This window comes from Schistocerca nitens, chromosome 3, assembly GCF_023898315.1.
Source record: "Schistocerca nitens isolate TAMUIC-IGC-003100 chromosome 3, iqSchNite1.1, whole genome shotgun sequence".
Taxonomy (NCBI): Eukaryota; Metazoa; Arthropoda; class Insecta; order Orthoptera; family Acrididae; genus Schistocerca; species Schistocerca nitens.
In genome coordinates, this window is record NC_064616.1 from 176,504,782 (window position 1) to 176,529,959 (window position 25,178).

The window sequence follows — 25,178 nt, forward strand, 5'->3', positions numbered from 1 at the left end:
GGTAACAGGGACCTTGTTGTTTCATTTAATATCAACAACAGTCACAGTAGAGCCTAACCAAAAATAATTTCACTTAAAAGTAAAGTCTTTAAAAAATGGTTCAAATGGCTCTGAGCACTATGGGACTTAACATCTATGGTCATCAGTCCCCTAGAACTTAGAACTACTTAAACCTAACTAACCTAAGGACAGCACACAACACCCAGCCATCACGAGGCAGAGAAAATCCCTGACCCCGCCGGGAATCGAACCCGGGAACCCGGGCGTAAAGTCTTTATGTTGACACAAAAAAATTGTAATTCTACAAGCTAAAAATTGACTGCAAAAACAAATTATTGAAAAATGAAAACTATTACAATTGTAAAATAAGGGTTCCAGTGTATAACTCGTGAAAAATAGAAATATTAAAGCTTAAAAAATTCACACAAAAGACAAAGGAGGGAAATCCAGATTCTCTGAGGAAATAAAAATTATTCAAAATGAGGTATTAACTTAAAAATAGATCCCGCGCAACTATCAAAGTAAGTCCATGACTTAAGAATATATTATTGGACAAAGGAAAGCTGCTCACTGGATTTCAGGAACAAATCATTAAATATTATGGTAAAGTTCCAAACTCTTAACTACCACTACTGTGAAGTGGAACACCAGTTGCTGAACTTTATCACCAAATGAACAAATGCAACAAGTCAGATGGATGTATACTACGCTATTGTTGCAAAAATTGTGAAACACTCTTGATGCTTTTCAGACATATTGTTGCTAAGATAGACTGTGCAGAATATTTGAGAGTGTAACACTCTCAACAAAAACTGAAAGAGACTTTACATTGCACACAACCCAAATGAAAAGAAAAGCTCTGCCTGCAGTACTTAGGAACTGGTAATGAGCAATAATCTGGTAACAATCCCCATAAATAGTATCGACAATGAAATAGAGATGCTAAAACATCCTTCCCTACAATCTTTTATGCAAAATGAATGACAATTTCTTAAGCATTGGTATCATGAAGTACTACCCTATAAAACCCAGCCTACTGCTAAAGTGGAAGAACTGGAAGATGAAATACTAAATGTTATGAACGCTTGGTGTCTGTTCTTTCGAACATGTTCCCTTTCCCTTTCTCCCTGGTACATATCCACAAATTAACTGAATTCGAGCCCCATCTCAGATATCCACAGCGCATATTCAAATGCATTTATCACAATGGCTTCAAAACTTCTACCTTTCAATGCAATAAAAGAATCCTTTGTAATGGTCAACCTTACAAAAATAGTGAAAGAAATGGGAGCACATCTATTATGCACCCAGGGAAGCTAATGCACTCCCCCATACCACCCTCCCCCTTTTAAAGACTTCAGTTACATCCCTAGATCAGCAAATTCGAAGGTAATTATTATAGTTATAAACACTATAAACATCAAGAAAATTCTGAAAACATGTAGTGAACCTTTGGCTTCTATTGGGTTTTTGAACTAAAAAGCAAGTGGATTCACACAAATGCATACACACAGCAAACAGACCATGTTGAACCATATACTTAAAAAAAATCAGGGAAGCACACTGCTATGTTAATGACAAAAAATAATAGATAACAATGAACATAAATGCAAAAAGTGCACTCTGGTTTAGCACACACACAGGTGACAAACATCAGAAGGTTTTAACCGTATTTCAAGAACTAGACCTGTTAATGGCGAATTTTCCAGGGTCGTTTTAGACATGCCACAATGGGTTAACAAGTAGTGAACACAATATAATTACAATAACAACAAACAATAAAAACACATTTCTTGAGGAAAGATTTTACTTTTGAAAAAGCAAACTGAAACAAGTTACACATAACAAAATCTCACATCTACAGAATATCCTGCATTAGAGACCCAAAAGAGCATCCACACAATGCCTTATTATGTTCAATTCTGGGCATGTGATTCATATTTAAAGCAATGCAAGCACATATGTGCATGTGCAATCTGTTTGAAATGGAAGGCGTGTGTCATGGCACATTGCTTCATGTGTTTGGTAGGAATCTCTTACGCTGTATAGCAAACAGAAGGAACTATTAGTAAGTTGGTGCCCACGAGTGTTTTATTGTGTAGTGTGTTACGGCTATATTTTCAGGTAATTTATGTGCAAGTTGTCTGTTGATTCTATAAGAATGCAAGCTGAAATTTGTAGGTGATTACAGACAAAAAAAGGTCATAAGGAACTCTGTAACTCAAGTACATTTGAACAAAAATTTGGGATGTGATGCCCTGAGCACCAAGTACAGGGTTGACTAAAAATAAAAGTCGCTGTTCATTTTAATGTAAAAAATATGTGAAGTCCCAGAGAAGCAAAACTATTGAAGCAGCCTACAAATTTCTGAAAAGTGCATGTACAAAAATGGACTAAAATTCAACCTTTAATGACTAATAGATCAAAGAGCTTGAACTGAAAAAAAGTGCCATAGGACATCAAGGACACAAACATGAGGGCATGCTGAAAAGTAATGCCTCTGAATTTTTTTATTCTGTTTTCAATATCAGTTGAGGTATTACATATCACGCGTATTACTCAGTCGATTTTCCTGCTTTGCTGACAGAAATTGCAACCCTCCGCCACTAGAGGGCTCCAAATTTTAGTATGTAACATGGTAATGTGTAACATAACTATGTTAACTATGTCGGTACATGAAAAGATCCTCGGAAAATGGGAAGCACGAATTCAAATAGTTTATGCACTAACGGGGCAGCTCCTCCTCCAGCATGACAATGCCAGACCACACGTGTGCTGCAACATCTGGAACAATCCGCTGCCTTGAGTTCACTGTCACTGATCATCCTCAACACAATCCCGACTTGGCCCCGTCTGATTTTCACCTGTTTTCAAAACTGAAAGAACATCTTCAAACACTTCACTTTGAAAGTGATGAAGTGGTGCAAGCAGAGGTGAGGTTGTGGCTCCATCAACAAAGTCAAACATTCTACAGTGGTGGTTTCAACAAATTAGTTTCTCAACAACAGAAATGTATTCATCATCTGGTTGACTATGTTGACAAATAAATATGTAGACATGAAGAATACTGATTCAGAATGTTAATAATATTTGTTTCATTTAAAGGCTTTATAAGTTTTCACATAAAATATTCAGAGGCATTACTATTCAGCATGCCTTCATATAAGTGTAGAATATGTTACATCTATTGATGTGGTTTCTGTGGTCTATGACATTCATCAATTTGTTGAGTCCAAAGATGTTAAACTAAAATCCTTTTTGAGGTAAGTTATATACACAATTCTTTATAAAATAAAATACAAATTATGTAATGAAAGCCAACTAACCTTTACATAATGACAAAGAACATCCCTCAAATATTTCACAGTTTCAGAAATAATAAATGAAATGCTTTGTTTCGAAATGTGAAATAAATAGTTCAGATTCATATACTAGTTGTAAATAATGAAATGTTATTGCCAGTCTCATTGCTATAAGAACTGAATTATGCAAAACAGTATCTTGTCTACAGATACAAGTTCTAGGTTTCAAAAGCAAAAAATGAAAATCTTACTGTGACATTCTTCTGAAATTTGCAAACAAAAAGTCATGATCACTTTGTATTTCACACAGTACAGTACCTTTGTTATTTAGATTATGTTTTATTCATAATCACCTGTGTGTTTTCTTTTTCTGTCACCTTTCATTACAATAAATGCAACACAAACTGCTGAGCTAAGAAATGGGTGCGTAGAAGACTGATACAACAACTAGGAAATGGTTGAACATGAGTGTGCACGTATGTACAGCAAATTGTTTCCACTAATTTTTGTGGATGTGCTTTTTTCCCCATGCATCTGCACTTACGCATGAGGGAAAGAGGCATTGTGTGGTCATACGATAAGCACAGAAGCCCTACAAGAAATAGTAAAAAATTAGCAACTCTTATATATACCCAAAACTGCTATCACATCATTAACAAAGATTCTGTGGTCATCTGAATCAATGAATTTTAGATGGCAAATAACGTGAGTTATTAGGGACAACCACAGATCAAAATGTCACCCCCCACCCCCACCCTCTCCAGTGATCTGCTTGGTCAGCGCAGACAGACACAGTGAAAAAGCTACCTTAGAAACCTGTTAAAGACTGGTGTGCGACGTGTACCATACAAAATACTGATAGGTAAAAATCCAAACTCCAGTGCTTCTGCCCACAATGAAAACTAATGGTGGATCAATGACCTGTGGATGGAGAAAGACAACAAATTACCTTATCAAACAGTGCAGAGGTGTACTGCTGGTTCATACTGTCCAGTGGGTGCAACATTTCGGCAATCGTACATGTTGCCATCATCAAGTGCGCTGATGAAATGACCTACGGGGGACACACAGCCAACTTTTACCCCCTCTCCATGTAACTCATTATGTACATGGTCTGTCCTGAGTGCACGTGTTGGTGGCCGCAGAGGCATTCACGTCAATACTTGTGTCCAGTAATGTCCAGCAGGTCACCCTGATTGCAGTGGCGTCGGTGTGGTTACTCCATTCGCCCTAGCCACAAAAATGTTGTGTCTGCTGAGAGTCTACTTAATTAAACCTAGAGTTGGTCCCCAAGTCTTGCTGAGATTGTGGACGCAGTCCCGGTGGATAAGACTGTCCCTGGTGCATATTTTGATTGCCTCTCTAATGACACTGTCCCAGTATTATGAAGTTTGTGTTAAAATCATGATCCATTTGTATTCCGTCACATGAGTCTCTGACACAGTGTTCTCTGTGACAGCAAACTTTATTGGATACGTTAGTAGTGTGTGCCACTGGTGTTCTCAACATCGATATTCAGTGGTGCACACTGTTTGTCCAATATACGTCTTATCATACTGGCGCAGTATCTGATGTACCCTGGCTTTCCATACATCAAGGTCATCTGTGATGCTCCCCAATAATGCTCGTGTTTTATTGGGTGGGCAAAAGGCTGTTCTTACTTAGTGCTTCTTCAGCATGTGCTCAATTTTTCCCACTACTGTGCTGGTGTACAGTATAAAGATCATAGCTGCATCCTTCTAACTTTGCCTGTCTCCATTGGTCATACTGTAGTGGTAGGGCACCAAGCACACTTAATATATCATTCCGCGTAACCGATTTTCTGGAACACCATTCTGAGGTGTTCCAGTTCCCCAGGGAGACACTGCATCTGAGATGGCGTGTGTTCTGAGCATCCCAGTCCTCTGCACAAGGTGGGCAGCTGTCCGCACACTAGCACAGGGTGCGTTTTCTTCCAATACACAGTGTGGGCCAGGGTCCTTCCACACTTACCATTATGACATCCATCCAGGAATGGTAGTTTTCCCTCTGCCTCAATCTTCATAGTGAACCTGATGTTGCAGTGTGTGGGGTTTAGATGTGAGAGGAAATCATGGAGTTTGTTTCCTTCATGGGGGCAGATGACTAATATGTCATCCACATAACAGGAAAATCAAGTGGGTTTCCATTTGGATGACTTCCAATGCTTCTTCCTTGAAGTGCTCCATAGACAGATTTGCAACCACAGGCAAAAGTGCCAGTCTCACTGTCTATTCATAGTCTTATCCATTAAACAGAAAATATGTGGAGGTCAGGAATGGCTGAAAAAATTGGTAGCCTTAAAGTCAACTTTCTGACAAATGAGTTCTAATGACTCTCTTAGAAGAACCCTGATGAATAGCGAAATATCAAAGCTCACAAGGGTGTCACAGGCCTACAGCCTGCAGCTTTTGAAGCATTTCACAAAATCTACATATGTGCATATGTGGTGTGGGCATTTATCAACATAGGGGCTTAGCACATCTTTCGGGTATTTTGCCAGCAATCATTAAGGAACCCTAATGTTGCTAACAACAGGATGTAACAGCAACCCCACTTTGTGGATCTTAGGGAGTCCATGGAAGTCTTGGAGGCACAGGTTCTGGTGGTAACATTTCTTGATATCCCCTCAGGTAAATCTCAATCCTTGAGAAGTGCACTGGGTTTGTTTTCAGCCTTCTTGGTGGGGTCAGCATTGGTCTCCCTGCATCTTCTGAGTGTTGTTCTTGTGGGTTGGGACAACCATAGCATTGCCCTTGTCAGTATGTAAGACAATAATGTATTAGATCCTGATTGCCAATTCTCTCTGTTGGTGATGTTTGACATGTCTAATCACCGAAATATTGTGCCCACTGGATACTATGGATCGGCAGAACACATGTGGACTGTTCGTTCAACTAATATGCAGCAGAAACTGGAGAATCACAACAAAATATCTGTTTGGAAAAGTCTTCCCAGTTGATGACCCCAATGCTATCAACTGCACAGGCAGATTGTGTATGCGTTACACACTGAATACACTAATACTTTGGTAACTACACTGTTTACTCAATGAGTAGTAGCCACACCCATAGTAAAGCTGAAAAACAAAAAGGCTCCAGGGCCAGACAACATTCATGCTGAGATTTTTAATGTGTAAATTGTTCCATACCCAAACAGATTGCTTAATGATTCATTAATAATGGGTGGGTCCCTGTCAACTGGAAATTAGCAAAGATTTTAATAATCAAAAAGTCTGAATACGAAGGTCCAGCTGTAGGCCAATGTGTCTGATTAATACAACTGCATAGTTCTGGTAAAGACCCCTGTATGACATTACAGCCAGACCTTCAAGGGCTTAACAAGTGCCTTGGGTTTAGGAAAGGGAAAATGTTGAAGGTACACAAAACAAGGTGATCAAAACAACAAACAAATACATAATTGTAAAATTAACTGACATTGCAGGTGCCTTCCACAATTTATGATGATCCACATAGTTTGTGCAGATGTGAGAATAGGAACTTCATTGACTATTACTACATTTTTGCATATACTGTAGAAGTACAATTGTGGCACAGGCAGCCAGAATGCAAAAAGTAATCAAAAGCACTACCAAGAGGTGTCCACAGGGTCCTATTTGCATGTCAATGTATTGTAATTTGGAAATCAAACCTTTTTTGCAGTACTCTGAAGAAGATGACAACATTGATTGGCTGGTAACACATGCTGATGAAATCTTGGCTGTGGAGGGAATGGCAAATGGGGTCCACTCACAGATCCAGTGATGATATGCAGACAACAAACTAACCAGTCCCACAGAAAATTACACACCTCTTAAAAGTTCAACTTCCCATGTGTAGAAATCCCACAGAACACTTCTATTACCAAACAATTATACCAATACCCAGGAAGCTAGCTGGTTGGAAAGCATAACTTCAGACAACACATTCACGCAATTGCACAAAAAGCACATAACATTATGCACAAAATTGCGCACACATCCAAGCTAACTACAAACTACTACTGTATTCAATAAGGACATACCATGATGCCACTTTTATGGCCATCATACACTTTGCAGAAAATGTCTGAGCACACAGACTTAGGTGTGTGCAGAACAGGCAAATCCTGCGTCATACACTCCTTAGAGTCAAAGGGGCTTTGGCATTACATCAACCAATGCTCTGCTAGCGATATGCGTTACCTACCCAGTAGACATAGTAAGATACTGTGCAGCCCCCTGCTGTGCGTGTAAAGGGGATTTAACGGAAGTTCAACAAATCACAGAACAAAGATTAACAAATAAGTCCAACTTCTGAACTGGAAGGTGACACAAGCCCCAGCCCAGGTATGGAATATTACTTAATGAAGCATGGTCAATATCTGTGCAGATTCTGGAGCCTTTCTATTTTTCAGTTTTATTATGGTTATGGCTACTACTTCTTGAGTAAACAGTGTAGTTACAAATGCTACTTGCTTTGTGTGCAATGGCGTGAATGTGTTGTGTGAAGTTATGCTTTCCATCCAGCTAGTGTCCTGGGTATCATTTTAACTGCAACTCCAATAATGGAATTAGGAGACCTACAGTGAGAAATCGATTCCTACATGAAGATCTAGGATATCACAACATCACTTCTTGACATGAAGAAGACAACTACACCTGTATCCCAACATTTACCAAATATCCCCGCCCCTCCCCCCAATCCTAACTGGTATAATCAGAGCAGCAGTGGAAGTGATAGCATGAACGCAAACATGAGTGACAACACGCTAACGAGTTCAACTAATGTTGTGGAAGGCACAGATACGGATTATGCAAATGTGATTGTTGTATTAAGGAATGTGCATCTGCAACTTGCATAACAGTGCCACACTAGATAGACATGCAGTATCATATCAGCCCTGCACTATTACAAACATCCAGTTTGTTAGACACTTTAGCAGCAGTGAGTAAAAGCGGCTCATCAGAGGGTGGTGCAAGATATATCACACAATGTATTGCCTGTTGGCTTCTGTCCCAGGATCTTCGGCCAATGTTTGTTTAATGCATGTTGGTGAATTTTATCATGTGGTTTGTCTCTCACAGCACTTACTCCACCATGACTGATATCTCCAACTGTCCCCACCTGCAATATCATTTATGTTAGATGATCCTGGTAACGATGGACTGTCCTATCATTTCACAAAGACTTTTCCACATGTACACAGTATGTGGCATCTTTCCAGCATTGGGAGTTGGTCATTTGTTATCTTCTTGGTTAGTTAGCAAACAGTCTTCACATCATGTTTGTGCAACATACAGTCAGTTCTGTCCATCACACTGGGGATTGGGGGGGGGGGGGGGGGGGCAGTAAGACCATACCTGCCATTTTCTCTTCCAATATGTCACTTCTCTGTGTGTTGGGTATCATTACACTTCTTAGCAATGGGTGGAGTACCCATTTCCCCCTCAGTTTAGGGCACATTCCAGGAAAGACTGACACTTAACAGACTCTGAAATACATTAAAACTTGGACCAAACATCCCAATTTTGATGTTGCTTCTTTTTTTTTTCCAAAGAGCCAGTCAATGACACCTGGAATATACTGGGTCCACCTTGCCAGAGGACATTACGAAACTGTTTCACACATGTCTTACCATGGGCTAGTTTATGTGGAATGGCAATTTCTATGAACAGCTTAAAAGTGTCAATTAGGTACTCTACTTTGTCTGGTGGTTGACAATTTCTTCATGGAGGATTTAGAATGACAGGCACTGGACATGGCACCATATAGACCCAAGGTGTGGTACGGGTATGTTGAAGACACCTTTGACATCTGGAGATGTGGTGAGGAACAGTTTGGTAACATCCTGAGACATATGAACAGTCTCCAAGTCACCATGAGATTTACTCTGGAGGTGAGAAAGAATACACAGCTACAGTTTTTAGATGAGCTGGTTATGAGAAAAAAAGGAACATTTAATAAGTTTCTATCAAGCTCAAGAGTTGCACCATCTGGGAAATGAGATGTAACACTTCAAAAGTGTTGTGGCGAGCAATGGGTATTTTATCAGTTGCATAAGAAGTGGCATGAAACCTAGCACCTGCACAAGTAACATGCCCACCGAAGAAATGCTGAGTACGGTTTTTCTGCCATCCATCCCCAGGAGAGCAGACAGAATTGATGGTATGTTGTGTAAACACAGCATAAAGACAAACGAAGATGATCAAAGAGTGTCTCAGATGAGAAAAAGGAGAAAAAGGACAAAAGGGACACACTCGCAATGTCGGGAATATACCATATGTGGAAAAGTATGTGGGAATGACCGGACAATCCATTAATACCATGATCGTCCAACAAATAGTACTGCAGGTTCAGACAGGTGGAGAAATTGGCCATGGTACAGCATGCACTGTATAGGACCGACCAAGGATACAATAAAACTCATCGACACGCAGACTATCACTCTGGAGAAAAGCTACAATGCCCATTAGCTCAGGAATGCCATAGAAATTCACAAAAATGACAATAGTGGAGGGAGCCTCAAGGTAAACAGATCCTGGATTCCTGTACTGCAGCAAATGACCATTGCAGGTAACATAGGGAGAAACACATTGGTTATGACCAGGTGCAGACCCTCAGACATTGGCATGGCAGGTACATATTACCTCATGGCAGGTACACATTACCTCAAGTCACAAGCTTGACTCCACTCCACCACCAGCAATGGAGGGTGTATCTTCAATAATGTCAGCTACTAATGCTGACAAAATATCAGAAAAATCATTAAACATCTGTTGAAGATCCCGAGACAAAAGTCAACATGCAATACGTCAAGAGGCGGCCACAAAAACCTCAACAATTTTTTAATACATCAAACGTAATACAATACCGAAATAGTCCCAAGGCTTTTGAGGCTTTTCTCTGCAGCCAGAATTTTAACAGTTACCAGTGAGATACAACAGTAACACGCTCCAACCCAAAAGAGCAAGTATATAATGTGACTGTCTTCCCTGTAACTATCCTCACTGCCCTTAATGCTCTTATTTACAATTATGTTTATAAATGCACTACTTATTAGTAAATTTTAAGTTAAATGTTCATTCTTCTTTTTAAATCTTCATTTTCTAGTGAATAAATATAAATCTAGTGATAAAATAATATATAGCACATTATTGATTGCATAAAAACACTTTTATTCATAAGTGGTGATTGGGTTCGACTTTATGTGGATCATCTTCAGACAGTACACTGTAATTTAGAACGCAATGGAATAGGGGCAAACATTTAATGTAATGAACATTAAATTAAACATAAATTATACGATGTTATGCCCAGTACAACATTCTGCCAGAAAAACTGATAACAGGTGGATCACAAAGGGTATAAGAATATCATGTAAGACTAAGAGATCACTCTCTGAGCAGAGCATTAAAACAGATGAAACAAATTTCCACAATTATTTCAAATATTACAAGAAGATACTTCGTAAAGTAATATCTGAAGCAAAACGACTAGCAAATAAAGCATACATAAATGAGTCTAATAACAAATGTAAAGCAATGTGGGATATTGTCAGAAAAACTTTACGAACTGACATCAAACAAAAAACACCGGAATATCTTCAGTACGTCGTTATCAGGAGAAAGAAAACTGGCGTTCTATGGATCGGAGCGTGGAATGTCAGATCCCTTAATCGGGCAGGTAGGTTAGAAAATTTAAAAAGGGAAATGGATAGGTTAAAGTTAGATATAGTGGGAATTAGTGAAGTTCGGTGGCAGGAGGAACAAGACTTTTGGTTAGGTGAATACAGGGTTATAAATACAAAATCAAATAGGGGTAGTGCAGGAGTAGGTTTAATAATGAATTAAAAAAATAGGAGTCCGGGTTAGCTACTACAAACAGCATAGTGAACGCATTATTGTGGCCAAGATAGACACGAAGCCCACGCCCACTACAGTAGTACAAGTTTATATGCCAACTAGCTCTGCAGATGATGAAGAAATAGATGAAACATATGACGAGATAAAAGAAATTATTCAGGTAGTGAAGGGAGACGAAAATTTAATAGTCATGGGTGAAAGGAATTCGTCAGTAGGAAAAGGGAGAGAAGGAAACATAGTAGGTGAATATGGATTGGGGGGAAGAAATGAAAGAGGAAGCCACCTTGTAGAATTTTGCACAGAGCATAACTTAATTATAACTAACACTTGGTTCAAGAATCATAAAAGAAGGTTGTATACATGGAAGAATCCTGGAGATACTAAAATGTATCAGATAGATTATATAATGGTAAGACAGAGATTTAGGAACCAGGTTTTAAATTGTAAGACATTTCCAGGGGCAGATGTGGATTCTGACCACAATCTATTGGCTATGAACTGCAGATTGAAACTGAAGAAACTGCAAAAAGGAGGGAATTTAAGGAGATGGGACCTGGATAAACTGAAAGTACCAGAGGTTGTAGAGAGTTTCAAGGAGAGCATAAGGGAACAATTGACAGGAATGGGGGAAAGAAATACAGTAGAAGAAGAATGGGTAGCTCTGAGGGATGAAGTAGTGAAGGCAGCAGACGATGAAGTAGGTAAAAAGACGAGGGGTAATAGAAATCCTTGGGTAACAGAAGAAATATTGAATTTAATTGATGAAAGGAGAAAATACAAAAATTCAGTAAATGAAGCAGGCATAAAAGGAATACAAACATCTCAAAAATGAGATCGACAGGAAGTGCAAAATGGCTAAGCAGGGATGGCTAGAGGACAAATGTAAGGATGTAGAGGCTTGTCTCACCAGGGGTAAGATAGATACTGCCTACAGGAAAATTAAAGAGACCTTTGGAGAGAAGAGAACCACTTGTATGAATATCAAGAGCTCAGATGGAAACCCAGTTCTAAGCAAAGAAGGGAAGGCAGAAAGGTGGAAGGAGTATATAGAGGGTTTATACAAGGGCAATTTACTTGAGGACAATATTATGGAAATGGAAGAGGATGTAGATGAAGACGAAATGGGAGATAAGATACTGCGTGAAGAGTTTGACACAGCATTGAAAGACCTGAGTCGAAACAAGGCCCCGGGAGTAGACAACATTCCATTAGAACTACTGATGGCCTTGGGAGAGCCAGTCATGACAAAACTCTACCATCTGGTGAGCAAGATGTATGAGACAGGCGAAATACCCTCAGACTTCAAGAAGAATATAATAATTCCAATCCCAAAGAAAGCAGGTGTTGACAGATGTGAAAATTACCGAACTATCAGTTTAATAAGTCACAGCTGCAGAATACTAACGCGAATTCTTTACAGACGAATGGAAAAACTGGTAGAAGCCGACCTCGGGGAAGATCAGTTTGGATTCCGTAGAAATGTTGGAACACGTGAGGCAATACTAACCTTACGACTTATCTTAGAAGAAAGATTAAGAAAAGGCAAACCTACGTTTCTAGCATTTGTAGACTTAGAGAAAGCTTTTGACAATGTTAACTGGAATACTCTCTTTCAAATTCTGAAGGTGGCAGGAGTAAAATACAGGGAGCGAAAGGCTAATTACAATTTGTACAGAAACCAGATGGCAGTTATAAGAGTCGAGGGGCATGAAAGGGAAGCAGTGGTTGGAAAAGGAGTGAGACAGGGTTGTAGCCTCTCCCCGATGTTATTCAATCTGTATATTGAGCAAGCAGTAAAGGAAACAAAAGAAAAGTTCGGAGTAGGTATTAAAATTCATGGAGAAGAAGTAAAAACTTTTGAGGTTCGCCGATGACATTGTAATTCTGTCAGAGACAGCAAAGGACTTGGAAGAGCAGTTGAACGGAATGGACAGTGTCTTGAAAGGAGGATATAAGATGAACATCAACAAAAGCAAATCGAGGATAATGGAATGTAGTCGAATTAAGTCGGGTGATGCTGAGGGAATTAGATTAGGAAATGAGAGACTTAAAGTAGTAAAGGAGTTTTGCTATTTGGGGAGCAAAATAATTGATGATGGTTGAAGTAGAGAGGATATAAAATGTAGACTGGCAATGGCAAGGAAATCGTTTCTGAAGAAGAGAAATTTGTTAACATCGAGTATAGATTTAAGTGTCAGGAAGTCGTTTCTGAAAGTATTTGTATGGAGTGTAGCCATGTATTGAAGTGAAACATGGACGATATCTAGTTTGGACAAGAAGAGAATAGAAGCTTTCGAAATGTGGTGCTACAGAAGAATGCTGAAGATAAGGTGGGTAGATCACGTAACTAATGAGGAGGTACTGAATAGGATTGGGGAGAAGAGAAGTTTGTGGCACAACTTGACTAGAAGAAGGGATCGGTTGGTACGACATGTTTTGAGGCATCAAGGAATCACAAATTTAGCATTGGAGGGCAGCGTGGAGGGTAAAAATCGTAGAGGGAAACCAAGAGATGAATACACTAAGCAGATCAGAAGGATGTAGGTTGCAGTAAGTACTGGGAGATGAAGCAGCTTGCACAGGACAGAGCAGCATGGAGAGCTGCATCAAACCAGTCTCAGGACTGAAGACCACAACAACAACAACAACAACAACAACAACATCTTCAGTACAATGGCCAACAAATAACGGACATCAAACATACCCTACTTACTCGAATCTAAGCCACACCTGAAAAATGAGACTCGAAATCAAGGAAAAAAATTTTTCCCGAATCTAAGCCGCACCTGAAATTTGAGACTCTAAATTCAAGGGGAGAAAAAAGTTTTAGGCCGCATCTCCAAATCGAAACAATGTTGGTCCATTGTAATATGAGGCACAATTTCGGTCGAATGAATGATGATACAGCTACAGTAGTTCGGTTCGAGTTGTAAGCTTCGCAGTTAAGCTATACCAGGTAGCCATTGCTATGCGTCAGGCACTCCGTCCCTATTTATACGGGTACCCTTCCTTTTTCACGTGCTTAGTCTGGTTTGAATTGATTGCTTACTTTTCTTTGATATGATAAGTGCCGTTCTCTTTGTTATAGGTGTTTACATCACTCAAAGCTAAAAATGTATTACTATACTGTGTCATGCATTGTTTGTTGCATTCTGTGTTTACGGCCTGTCGCCGCTTGCGGCATGGCTTGCTTTTGTGCACGCTACCGCCGCTTACAATTAAAAGAAAAAAAAGAGAGAGGAATCGTCTCATTAGCGAAACAATGGCAAGAGACTTCTTTCTTTGATAATGATCAACAAGAACCAAATAATAGAATGCGTATGATGGAAGGTGTTCTGAACGAGAGTTTAGCGAAAATTTTTCTCCGTTTGAAAATCTTTGCAGACCCCTCTTTAGTACATTACATTCTGCACAGAAATTAGAGTCATCTTAGATTTAAAAATCTAGTCAATTGCTGTGCTTCATTTCTGACTGTATCACTATTAGGCATAAGAATAATACGAATATAAACATGACATGATATGTATATTCTTCCGCGTTTGCTGTTGTCTCACTCTAGTTTCGTAGTTAATTAGGCAGACAGGTTAAATGAGATAGCAGCAAACACGAAAGAATACGTGGCAAAATGTTTATATTCGTATTATTCTTATGGTGAAGAGAATATTGCATGTGATTCACAATTCATAGAAGTTCCTATTAGCAACCATCTCTTCTCACAGGTAAGAAAAAATTCAGAACATCGAGTTGGCCATATTGACAAACATCCCAAACAGTCTCGCCAGTCAGATTTTCGTAGTACATTGAAATGCTGCTAAATTCGAAGATGAACTATACTTAATTTGTATTTACTTCGTTGGATAATGTATGAAAATGCAGTGGTCGAAACTCGGGGCAGAGAAAAAAAAAAAAAAAAAAAAAAAAAAAAAAAAAAAAAAAAAAAAAAAAAAAAAGGCTAGTCTTCCACTTTTTTTTTTTTTTTTTTTTTTTTTTTTTTTTACGCAGAGGTTTTGGCGCCAGTATTTATCTTTGTGCCTGCAAAGCATGCCTGTGTAGCACTACATATATTCGACGGCAGAAGTTAGTTGTGGCGGCACCTACCAACATTTTTCAGAACTTCCGCTTACTTTGCACTCGATTCTAAACCGCAGGCGGTTTTTTGGATTACAAAAACCAGAAAAAAAGTGCGGCTTACATTCGAGTAAATACGGTATCTTTAATACATTTAACAAACACTTTTCAGGAATAGCTAAGAGCCAATCATTTGGTCGCTCTTCACCAACAAAATCCTGTCCTCCAAAATGTTTAAGATCTGACAAACCAATTTTTCTAATATCTGCAACTTTGAAAGAGGTTCTGCTAACTATTAGGAATATGAAAAGTTCCCTCTCATCTGGCCTTGATGGTCTACTTGCCTATGTAATAAAACAGGTTGACAATGAAATAATACAACCACTCTGCAACATAATCAACTGCTCAATGAATACTGGCATTTTCCCTCAAACTCTCAAAACCTCCAAGATAGTTCCCTTACACAAGAAAGGTGGCAAACATGAAGTCAACAACTACCGACCCATATCCCTTCTCCCAACTGTGTCCAAAATAATTGAAAAAATTGTATATATCCGTATAATTGCCTTTCTTGTAAACAACTCCCTACTAACAGCACAGCAGTTTGGTTTTCGTAAAAATAAATCAATCAATGAGGCTCTCTTTTCGTTTACTGATGAGATAATAGAAGCATTTAATGAAAAACATTATGCTTCTGGACTTTTTATTGATCTGACAAAAGCATTTGATCTAGTCAACCACACACTACTACTTCACAAACTGGATGCATATGGTATAAGAGTCTGTAATGACTGGTTCCAGTCACATCTATCAAACAGAGGGCAGCTGGTAGAAATAGCAACAAATGATGGAAGAACAGCCCATTCAGATATAATACCAGTCACGTCAGGAGTCCCACAGGGTTCAACCTTAGGCCCCCTCCTCTTCCTTATCTTCATTAATGGCCTCCCAGAACACCTACCCTTAACAGTACCTATGTTATTCGCCGATGATACAAACCTCCTCTCTTGCAACATTTCTCCACACCAGGTGAGAGCTGACCTAGTTGACAGCAGTGAAAGGCTCCTATACTGCCTCTATGAGAACAAACTCGTACTTAATATGGAAAAAATGACTCATATGGTCTTCTGCCCATCAAACAACCATACAACACATATGGAACCACTAATTATGGACAAGAAAGTTATTGAACAAGTCAGTGAGACTAAATTCTTAGGTCTCTGGATAGAAAACCCACTGCAGTGGAATACCCACAGAGAGAAACTACTGTGTAAATTGAGTAGCCTGTGCTATGCCTTCATAATTCTTAACCAAAGCTGTGATGTGACCACCATTAAAACTGTATACTTTGCACTAGTTAACTCAGTCCTCTCACATGGCATTCCATTCTGGGGGGCAATAAATAGGAAAATATTCGTTACGCAAAAGCGAATTGTCAAGGTCATGTTAAGATTGCCACTGCACACACCTACCAAACCAATCTTTAAAGAACTCTGAATATTACCTGTACCATGTATATACATCCTAGAGACTGTTTCATTTGTCAGTAAGAATCTTCATGTCTTCAAAACAAATAATGACATTCATGATCATGACACCCGCAGTGTAAGCAACATTCATCTAGATAATCAGAGACTCAGTAAATGCCATGATGGTGAGAGGCACATAGGCAGCATACTTTACAATAAATTACCTTGCTCAGTCAAGAATAATAAAAACTCTTTCAGGAAGAAAGTTAACAGTATATTGCTCCAGCATTGTTTTTATTCTGTTGCTGAATTTATGGAGACCAATATATGTCACATGTAGCTTTAATTTAGTCTAATATGTCAATCTTGAATGACTGTAATGTAGATATGTATTTTATGTATTCTGTCATATAGTCAATGTAAGAAAAAGTATTATGCTTCAACGATTCATTGCTGTAACTTGTATCCCATGTCATGAACATGATTTTGTGGATAAATAAAATAAAAATGTGGAGATAATGGTATGGAATGGGAACTGTAGATAAAACTCACTGATGTCAACTGCTTACTATGTGGCTGTCACAGAGTTAAGCAGCTGAAGCCTCATCTCTTACCCATCGCCCTAAGACATCTTTAGCCAATGGGATACAACGTACATCATACATCATGAATATAAACCTCAATACTATGCTGGGTATAATCGCAAGTTATATCTAAGTAACAACTGATATGTTATACATTTAAAATTTTACATAATGTATCATTCAAATGGTTCAAATGGCTCTGAGCACTATGGGACTCTGAGGTCATCAGTCACTTAGAACTAGTTAAACCTAACTAACCTAAGGACATCACACACATCTATGCCCGAGGCAGGATTTGAACCCGCGACCGTAGTGGTTGCGTGGTTCCATACTGAAGCGCCTAGATTAAAAAATCTAATTGACCAACCAATGGCATCATGTTACTACACTGCCCTCTGCAGGACTGTGTACACCAAAGATGGGCCGCGAGGGGTACCCACACGGTCAGCATTCAACATCAGTGTGGTATCCACAGTTCCTGCTTTGTGTCACCGTCTCTACATCACTGGGTGTGACATCACGTAATTTATGTTTAACTTAATGTTCATTACATTAAATGTTTCTCTCTTCTCGGTTGTATTCTTAAGTACAGAGTATGGTCTGAAGATGGTCCACATCAGTTTGAAACCAGTCACCATATATGAATAAAAGTGTTTTTATGTGATCACGGCTGTTATATATAATATTTTATTACTAGTTCATTGCGATCGCTGCTATTCCAAATATGTCTATAAAGATTTCATGAAAATTTACTTCTTCTCAAAATAGTAACCAAATGATGGAATAATTTGGTTATGAATTACACCCAGTAATAATTTCTAAAAATCTCAAACATAGAAAATAGGTGTATCTATAGTAAATTTAAAAAGTGCATCGTCAATTTGGTAAGCACTAATCTATCTTCAGCACGTTTTATAATTAGCTTTGTAATGTGGGACCTCTGTTAAATTCAATTTTAGCTTCCTATTCTTGTCATTACTGTGCATCTTTGCTTCCTTTCAATACTGAGCTCTAAGAGCCTTTCCTTGCCTTCCTGTTCTTTCCCCCCAATGTAACATGTATAACTTCTCATCTTATTGTTCTTTCATTTCATCTTTAACTGCTACGTCCATAAGGTATGAACAGGATGATCCAAGCCTTTAGTGTAGAGGATCTAGAACTGAGTACTTTGATATTAGGAACTAATAGATAGAAAGGAATATTTAGACTGCCCGGTCACATTAATGTGACCATGACATCCAGCTGCAGTAATGGCAAGCAAATTCCACCAATTGTTGCTGAACCAGGTGCCTGCTGCAGAGGCTCATATGCATTGACATTTGCTGAACAGTCATTGAGGAGATACTGTTGGTAGTTCCTTAGTTCATCTGAGCAGTTAGTTGCTGAACAGTTGCATGCCTATTCACCAGTACACATCTCCGCAGCTGTTGTTCACCCCCATCATCTATGGCCCACTGGGCACCACAGTGCCAGATTTGGATATCACCATTTTGCCATGCAAGGTATACTTCAACCATGGCAGCACACCAACAGTTCATAGACTTATTCGTTTAGGAAATGCTTCCACCCTTGGTCTGAAAGCCAACAATCATGCTCTTTTGGACATCAGATAAGTCACTCTGTTTATGAATTACAACAAGAGCTGCATTGTTTTCCACATCCCTCTGACACGCTTCATTTACCCTCAACTGCTAGTGCTGCCACCTGCCACTTGATTGGTTACTGCACACTGATGTGTAACATAGGCAGTGGTCACATTAATGTAAATGGACTGCAGTTCTTTTTCTGACAAACAATTTGTAACTTATAGCAATACAATGACCATGAATCTCACTCAATGCATGCATCACAAAATAATCTATTGACAAAACTAAGCTGTGTATTTAAAATCATATGGCCTCATTGGTTGCACAGGTTGTTAATGATGAAGTTGCAAACAATGCACCACCAGCACTTTCTAAATAGTATTATTCAAAATGTGCATTTTGCATTAAAGTTGATAAGTGCATACTGGTGAATTTCCTCTCACATTGTCAAGTAACATTCTAGTGTGCAAATAATTTCTTTGTTGAGAAACTTGGCCCGCTTCCTGTGACACGAAAAACCCAATTTCTATTCACAGTGATTGACTTTTTACAGTTACAATGATGCCGGTTGAGAAACTTTCGGCTTTCTGTGCATTACACACTGCTACATCATACATTAAATGCCTGTCTACAACTTCTTGTAATGAGAAACACTCCATCTTCAAAAGCCAGTCATGAACTGAAAACAACAGTAAAATCAGTATCACCAGTGTTGATGCAGAAGGCAGTTGTTTTGTACAAAATATAAGCAGTTTATAAACATGCGATCCATGCATGTTGCGTCTAGACAGCGTATTGCCTAAAAATTCATTTCTAAGAATTTATTTATTGTAAGTAATGATCTGTCATCCTCTGCAGATATGAGAGGTTTTGAACAGTAGTGCCGTTGACAAGATGACTCTTGCATACGCTGTTATTTATATATATTTGACGATGCTGGTGCTGATTTTGCGTTTAACATTAGACGATGCCTCTATGGATGCAGTGCATTAGGATATGTTTTTATAAAACAGATCTGAAGATGGTCATTATAGACCAAAACTGGTAGTCTGATGACAAAAATATTTGTGACCATAGATGTAAAGTAAAGGAAATTTAAATGTTAAGAAGTTTCTCTATTTGTGAGATAGCAAAGAAACAGCAGTGGAGAGTAACAAAACAATTTCAGCAGACAGACTCACCACTCCATAACAACAAGAAGGCACTTGTTTCCACTGTAACTGTTCTCATAGACATCAATTATATGCACAATATGCCGACAGTTGCTGGCCCTCCAATGCAAATCGACCTCCCGCCTTGCCTTCGTATTGTCATGCAGCACCTTTAACAAAAAAATAAGTAACCAAATAAATAAATAAGGAAACATACACTTCCCTACAGTAAAAACAAAATTTCACCATTTTTGCAAGAAATTTGTTTAACATACGAGACAGAAGCTTCTCAATACATATTTGGTATATGAATGTAAGTTTAAATCCGAAATAACTATTCAGCAAACTTTCCCTATGACAACATAATCAGTTCCACCATACCACAAAGCCATAATACATTCCTATAACAGCAAGGGAAAAAAACTGTCTGGACATGAATGCACAGACCCATTGTGTGTGTGTGTGTGTGTGTGTGTGTGTGTGTGTGTGTGTGTGTGTGTGTGTGTGTTTTTTCAATAAAATAAGTCCATCATACAAATCTTCCCACAAATCTTATCGATTTTCATACTGCCAGTGTACAGCAAGTAACACGATATGAAATATTACAATTTTCCCAAATGGATGTGGTAGCGAAAGAGCGGCATAGGGTTGGTAGGGAGACGGCTGTCAACTGGCAAGTGGCCAGAGCAACAGACGATACTTGGATAGCTACCGACAAGAAAATATTTGGGCTAATATTTTTGGAGCCTTCTATGTAGAGTGGGAAATGAGAACACCAAAGCACAGCTACAAAGGAGCTCCTAGACTAACAGTGAGCAACGAGGAGTGTTCCCACACAATTTCTGAAAGAAAACTGTGCACTGAAGGAGGAGTGTGGTTGCCCAACTCGTCAAAGTTGTCTAAAAATAAAAGTATTTCTGTTAACTTCAATATTATATTCTTAAACATCACTGAGGTCACAGTAAAAATTTGGGTAACTGTGTCTCCGTACTACACTCCTGGAAATTGAAATAAGAACACCGTGAATTCATTGTCCCAGGAAGGGGAAACTTTATTGACACATTCCTGGGGTCAGATACATCACATGATCACACTGACAGAACCACAGGCACATAGACACAGGCAACAGAGCATGCACAATGTCGACACTAGTACAGTGTATATCCACCTTTCGCAGCAACGCAGGCTGCTATTCTCCCATGGAGACGACCGTAGAGATGCTGGATGTAGTCCTGTGGAACGGCTTGCCATGCCATTTCCACCTGGCGCCTCAGTTGGACCAGCGTTCGTGCTGGACGTGCAGACCGCGTGAGATGACGCTTCATCCAGTCCCAAACATGCTCAATGGGGGACAGATCCGGAGATCTTGCTGGCCAGGGTAGTTGACTTACACCTTCTAGAGCACGTTGGGTGGCACGGGATACATGCGGACGTGCATTGTCCTGTTGGAACAGCAAGTTCCCTTGCCGGTCTAGGAATGGTAGAACGATGGGTTCGATGACGGTTTGGATGTACCGTGCACTATTCAGTGTCCCCTCGACGATCACCAGTGGTGTACGGCCAGTGTAGGAGATCGCTCCCCACACCATGATGCCGGGTGTTGGCCCTGTGTGCCTCGGTCGTATGCAGTCCTGATTGTGGCGCTCACCTGCACGGCGCCAAACACGCATACGACCATCATTGGCACCAAGGCAGAAGCGACTCTCATCGCTGAAGACGACACGTCTCCATTCGTCCCTCCATTCACGCCTGTCGCGACACCACTGGAGGCGGGCTGCACGATGTTGGGGCGTGAGCGGAAGACGGCCTAACGGTGTGCGGGACCGTAGCCCAGCTTCATGGAGACGGTGGCGAATGGTCCTCGCCGATACCCCAGGAGCAACAGTGTCCCTAATTTGCTGGGAAGTGGCGGTGCGGTCCCCTACGGCACTGCGTAGGATCCTACGGTCTTGGCGTGCATCCGTGCGTCGCTGCGGTCCGGTCCCAGGTCGACGGGCACGTGCACCTTCCGCCGACCACTGGCGACAACATCGATGTACTGTGGAGACCTCACGCCCCACGTGTTGAGCAAATCGGCGGTACGTCCACCCGGCCTCCCGCATGCCCACTATACGCCCTCGCTCAAAGTCCGTCAACTGCACATACGGTTCACGTCCACGCTGTCGCGGCATGCTACCAGTGTTAAAGACTGCGATGGAGCTCCGTACGCCACGGCAAACTGGCTGACACTGACGGCGGCGGTGCACAAATGCTGCGCAGCTAGCGCCATTCGACGGCCAACACCGCGGTTCCTGGTGTGTCCGCTGTGCCGTGCGTGTGATCATTGCTTGTACAGCCCTCTCGCAGTGTCCGGAGCAAGTATGGTGGGTCTGACACACCGGTGTCAATGTGTTCTTTTTTCCATTTCCAGGAGTGTATAACAGAGCAGCCACAAAACAAGTACGCATGTAGCTCAGCAACAAGAATCAAAATGATCAGTACAATTAAAAAGGGCTAAGTAAGCTAAGCCTGAAGGACTACATGAGATACAAATTGTGCGCAGCCAATCTGATCTTTTGTGATATCATACAATGCAGAAGACCAGGTAAGAAGCAGAGCTAAATAAAAGGAACCATTAAAAAGTAGTAAGACAGCGTCAGGTTGGTGAGGCATGCTGACCAGAAACAAACCCCCTCCCCCTCGACTAGTCCTGCTGCAGGAATTCAGCTTCTGCACCCAAGAAGCAGTCCCCTACTCTCTCAGATAAAATAGAAAACCAGATTCATCATCTGGATGTAGTCACCTAACACCAGAGGAAATGAAAATCCTAAAGTTTCAGTGTCTGCTGAAAAGCAAGGAAGTTGAGGCACTCTTAATGGGACACGAGCCACTGACGAGCATCTCACCTGAAGGCATGTGAGCCCTCTTGATTGGTTCATCACCTGTACAGTTCTTAAGAGTGTTGTTGCAGATTAGTAAATTTTTGTGAGGTCAAGTGGGTAGGCACACCAAGACCGATGGTACCACAGCTTCTAAAGCCCATTAATGGCTATCAGATTAAGGCTCAAACTTAACATGGGCCCCTGTGAGACTATTCTCCTGTGCACGAAGTGTGCCATTGAACGGACCGACTGATAACAATGCACAACAACTTAACCCATTACTGGCCATTGTCCCTTTTATGGGACGCATATATTTTACTTATTTCTATGTAAGCAATGGAGCTTTTAGCCTTTATTGTTGCACCTGTAGGTTCAACGAACTGCTATAATGCCTGTAAATGTAAAATAAATAACTTTTTTCTAAGTACTTCATGTCAGGAAAATTATAAACTTGCCGATTTTTTGTTCTCGCACTTGGTAGCACTGTATGTCTGCTGGTAGTTCCTGGATGACAATGAGCTGTGATTTAGTTGTCTGGGCGTGTTTGTCATGAACATATGGATGTCCGTGTAAGATTACGTATACTTCGGATTTTTTCAACTAAGTGCAATATCAATATATTTTATGCATCCCAATAATGGGACAATGGCATGTTACACTATCATTTATTGTTGATGTGCCCATATGCATGACGTAGAGCTACTGGACGAGCAGATATCACTTTATAGGACAAGGATAAGGTCAAAGAAATGGTGGTGGCCATTATTCACACAGATGATAGATATCTGCGTAGTAAACACATGGTGTGCATACCAAATAGCTAACTCTAATGAGAAGCTCTCACTTTTGGATGTCCGACTGAGAATAGTGATGTTTTACCTATCAAAGAAAACAGGATCACTACCAAAACGCAGAGGACCACAAGGAAGCAAATTGATGGGAGGACGGGTGAGCTCAGATGTATGACTAGATCTTGGAAATCATTTCATTGTGCCAAGTAAAACACAGAAGAAATGTGCTTACTGCAAGGAAAAAACAACAAAAATTTGTGATAGGTGCAATGTTGGTGTGCACGACAAGCGTTTTGCTTCATTTCATACTGAATAGACATTCAATAAATTAAAATATTCATCTGGAGGATGAGAGAGATTACAGAGAGCAAAATCAATAGCTGTCTGTGTGTGAACAGCCACAGCCTCTAATGTTGTACTGAGTGGTGCTTTATACTAAAAGTACCTGCATGTATAAGTGTACAGACACCACCTGATGCTCGTTCTGGGCCAGCTCTATTTTTGAAATAGGTACAGTGATGATGTAGGGTGATGGAATTTAATTCAAGGAACAGTTTCCAGAAGGGCACAATATTTGTGGGCATAATGATAGTAGCTGTCCAAGTTCTCCTAGGTGGTGAAATTAATCATTAAAGTTTAACTGGATGATGCCTTTAGGTGTACCCAGGGGTGGATTAGATGGGATGGTATGGGACTGAACTGAGAGGTTTAAGGGACCAAATTACTGTTTCATCAATCCCTCCACTCTGCGAACATCAAATCGTTAAAATTATTCTAAAAATTAGATGGAAGGACAAAACAACCATTATGTTTGTACGGAATTGAAAAAATGGAAGGAGGGGATAAAACCATCCATAAAGGATAGGTAAAGTACTGTAAGATGGGAGAAGTATGCTGGGAGACAACAGCTGAATATTTTCTGTGGCATTTCAAGTAGCAAGAGGCACATCTTCCATGTCAGATCATTATCATTATAAAAGACTGTTGAGATAGGTAGGTCAATAAAATGGCAGGTGTAAATAAGGCAACACCTTTAGATTAAAATTATGAGAGATGTCAAGGAATAAACAAATTAAAAGGTGGGCTCAGATCAACACACAAGGGACCCCTCTCCAGACTTGAATGCAGTGGGAGGTGATTTCTCATCCTGGCTAAGGGGCCATATTGTAGGCCTTCAAACAGGTTATACAAGCCATACTTGCAGATATGGTGAAATATTAGGCAGCAGCTTTGACTTCATCAGCTTAAATTGACGGTAATAAGTCAGTCAGCTTTAGTGCTTTGCCTTATCACAGTGAGAGTGAGGCACTATTAAAATGTGTGCCACAGGTAGAAGGGCACAACAACTGCAGCAAGGTGGGGCATCTTGTTTAAGAACATGTTCATGAGTCAGACTTAATGTAGCCAATGCGGAGACAGCACGAAACTGTAGCTACCTGGCAGGACATTACACATCATGACAACCATGCAGTTGTAGAATCTTGTGAAGAATGCTCTCATGGACA

At 40.1% G+C, this 25,178-nt stretch overlaps 1 protein-coding gene across 3 annotated transcripts in view; it reads right to left on the minus strand.

Annotated features, from left to right (window-relative positions):
* LOC126248116 (MAP kinase-activated protein kinase 2) overlaps positions 1-25,178 on the minus strand; it is a 99,673-nt gene that overhangs the window by 69,205 nt on the left and 5,290 nt on the right. For all 3 annotated transcript variants that reach the window (XM_049948792.1, XM_049948793.1, XM_049948794.1), the window contains exon 2: positions 20,052-20,191. In XM_049948792.1, the coding sequence (XP_049804749.1) occupies positions 20,052-20,191 (140 nt within the window). The remainder of the gene's footprint in view (positions 1-20,051; positions 20,192-25,178) is intronic.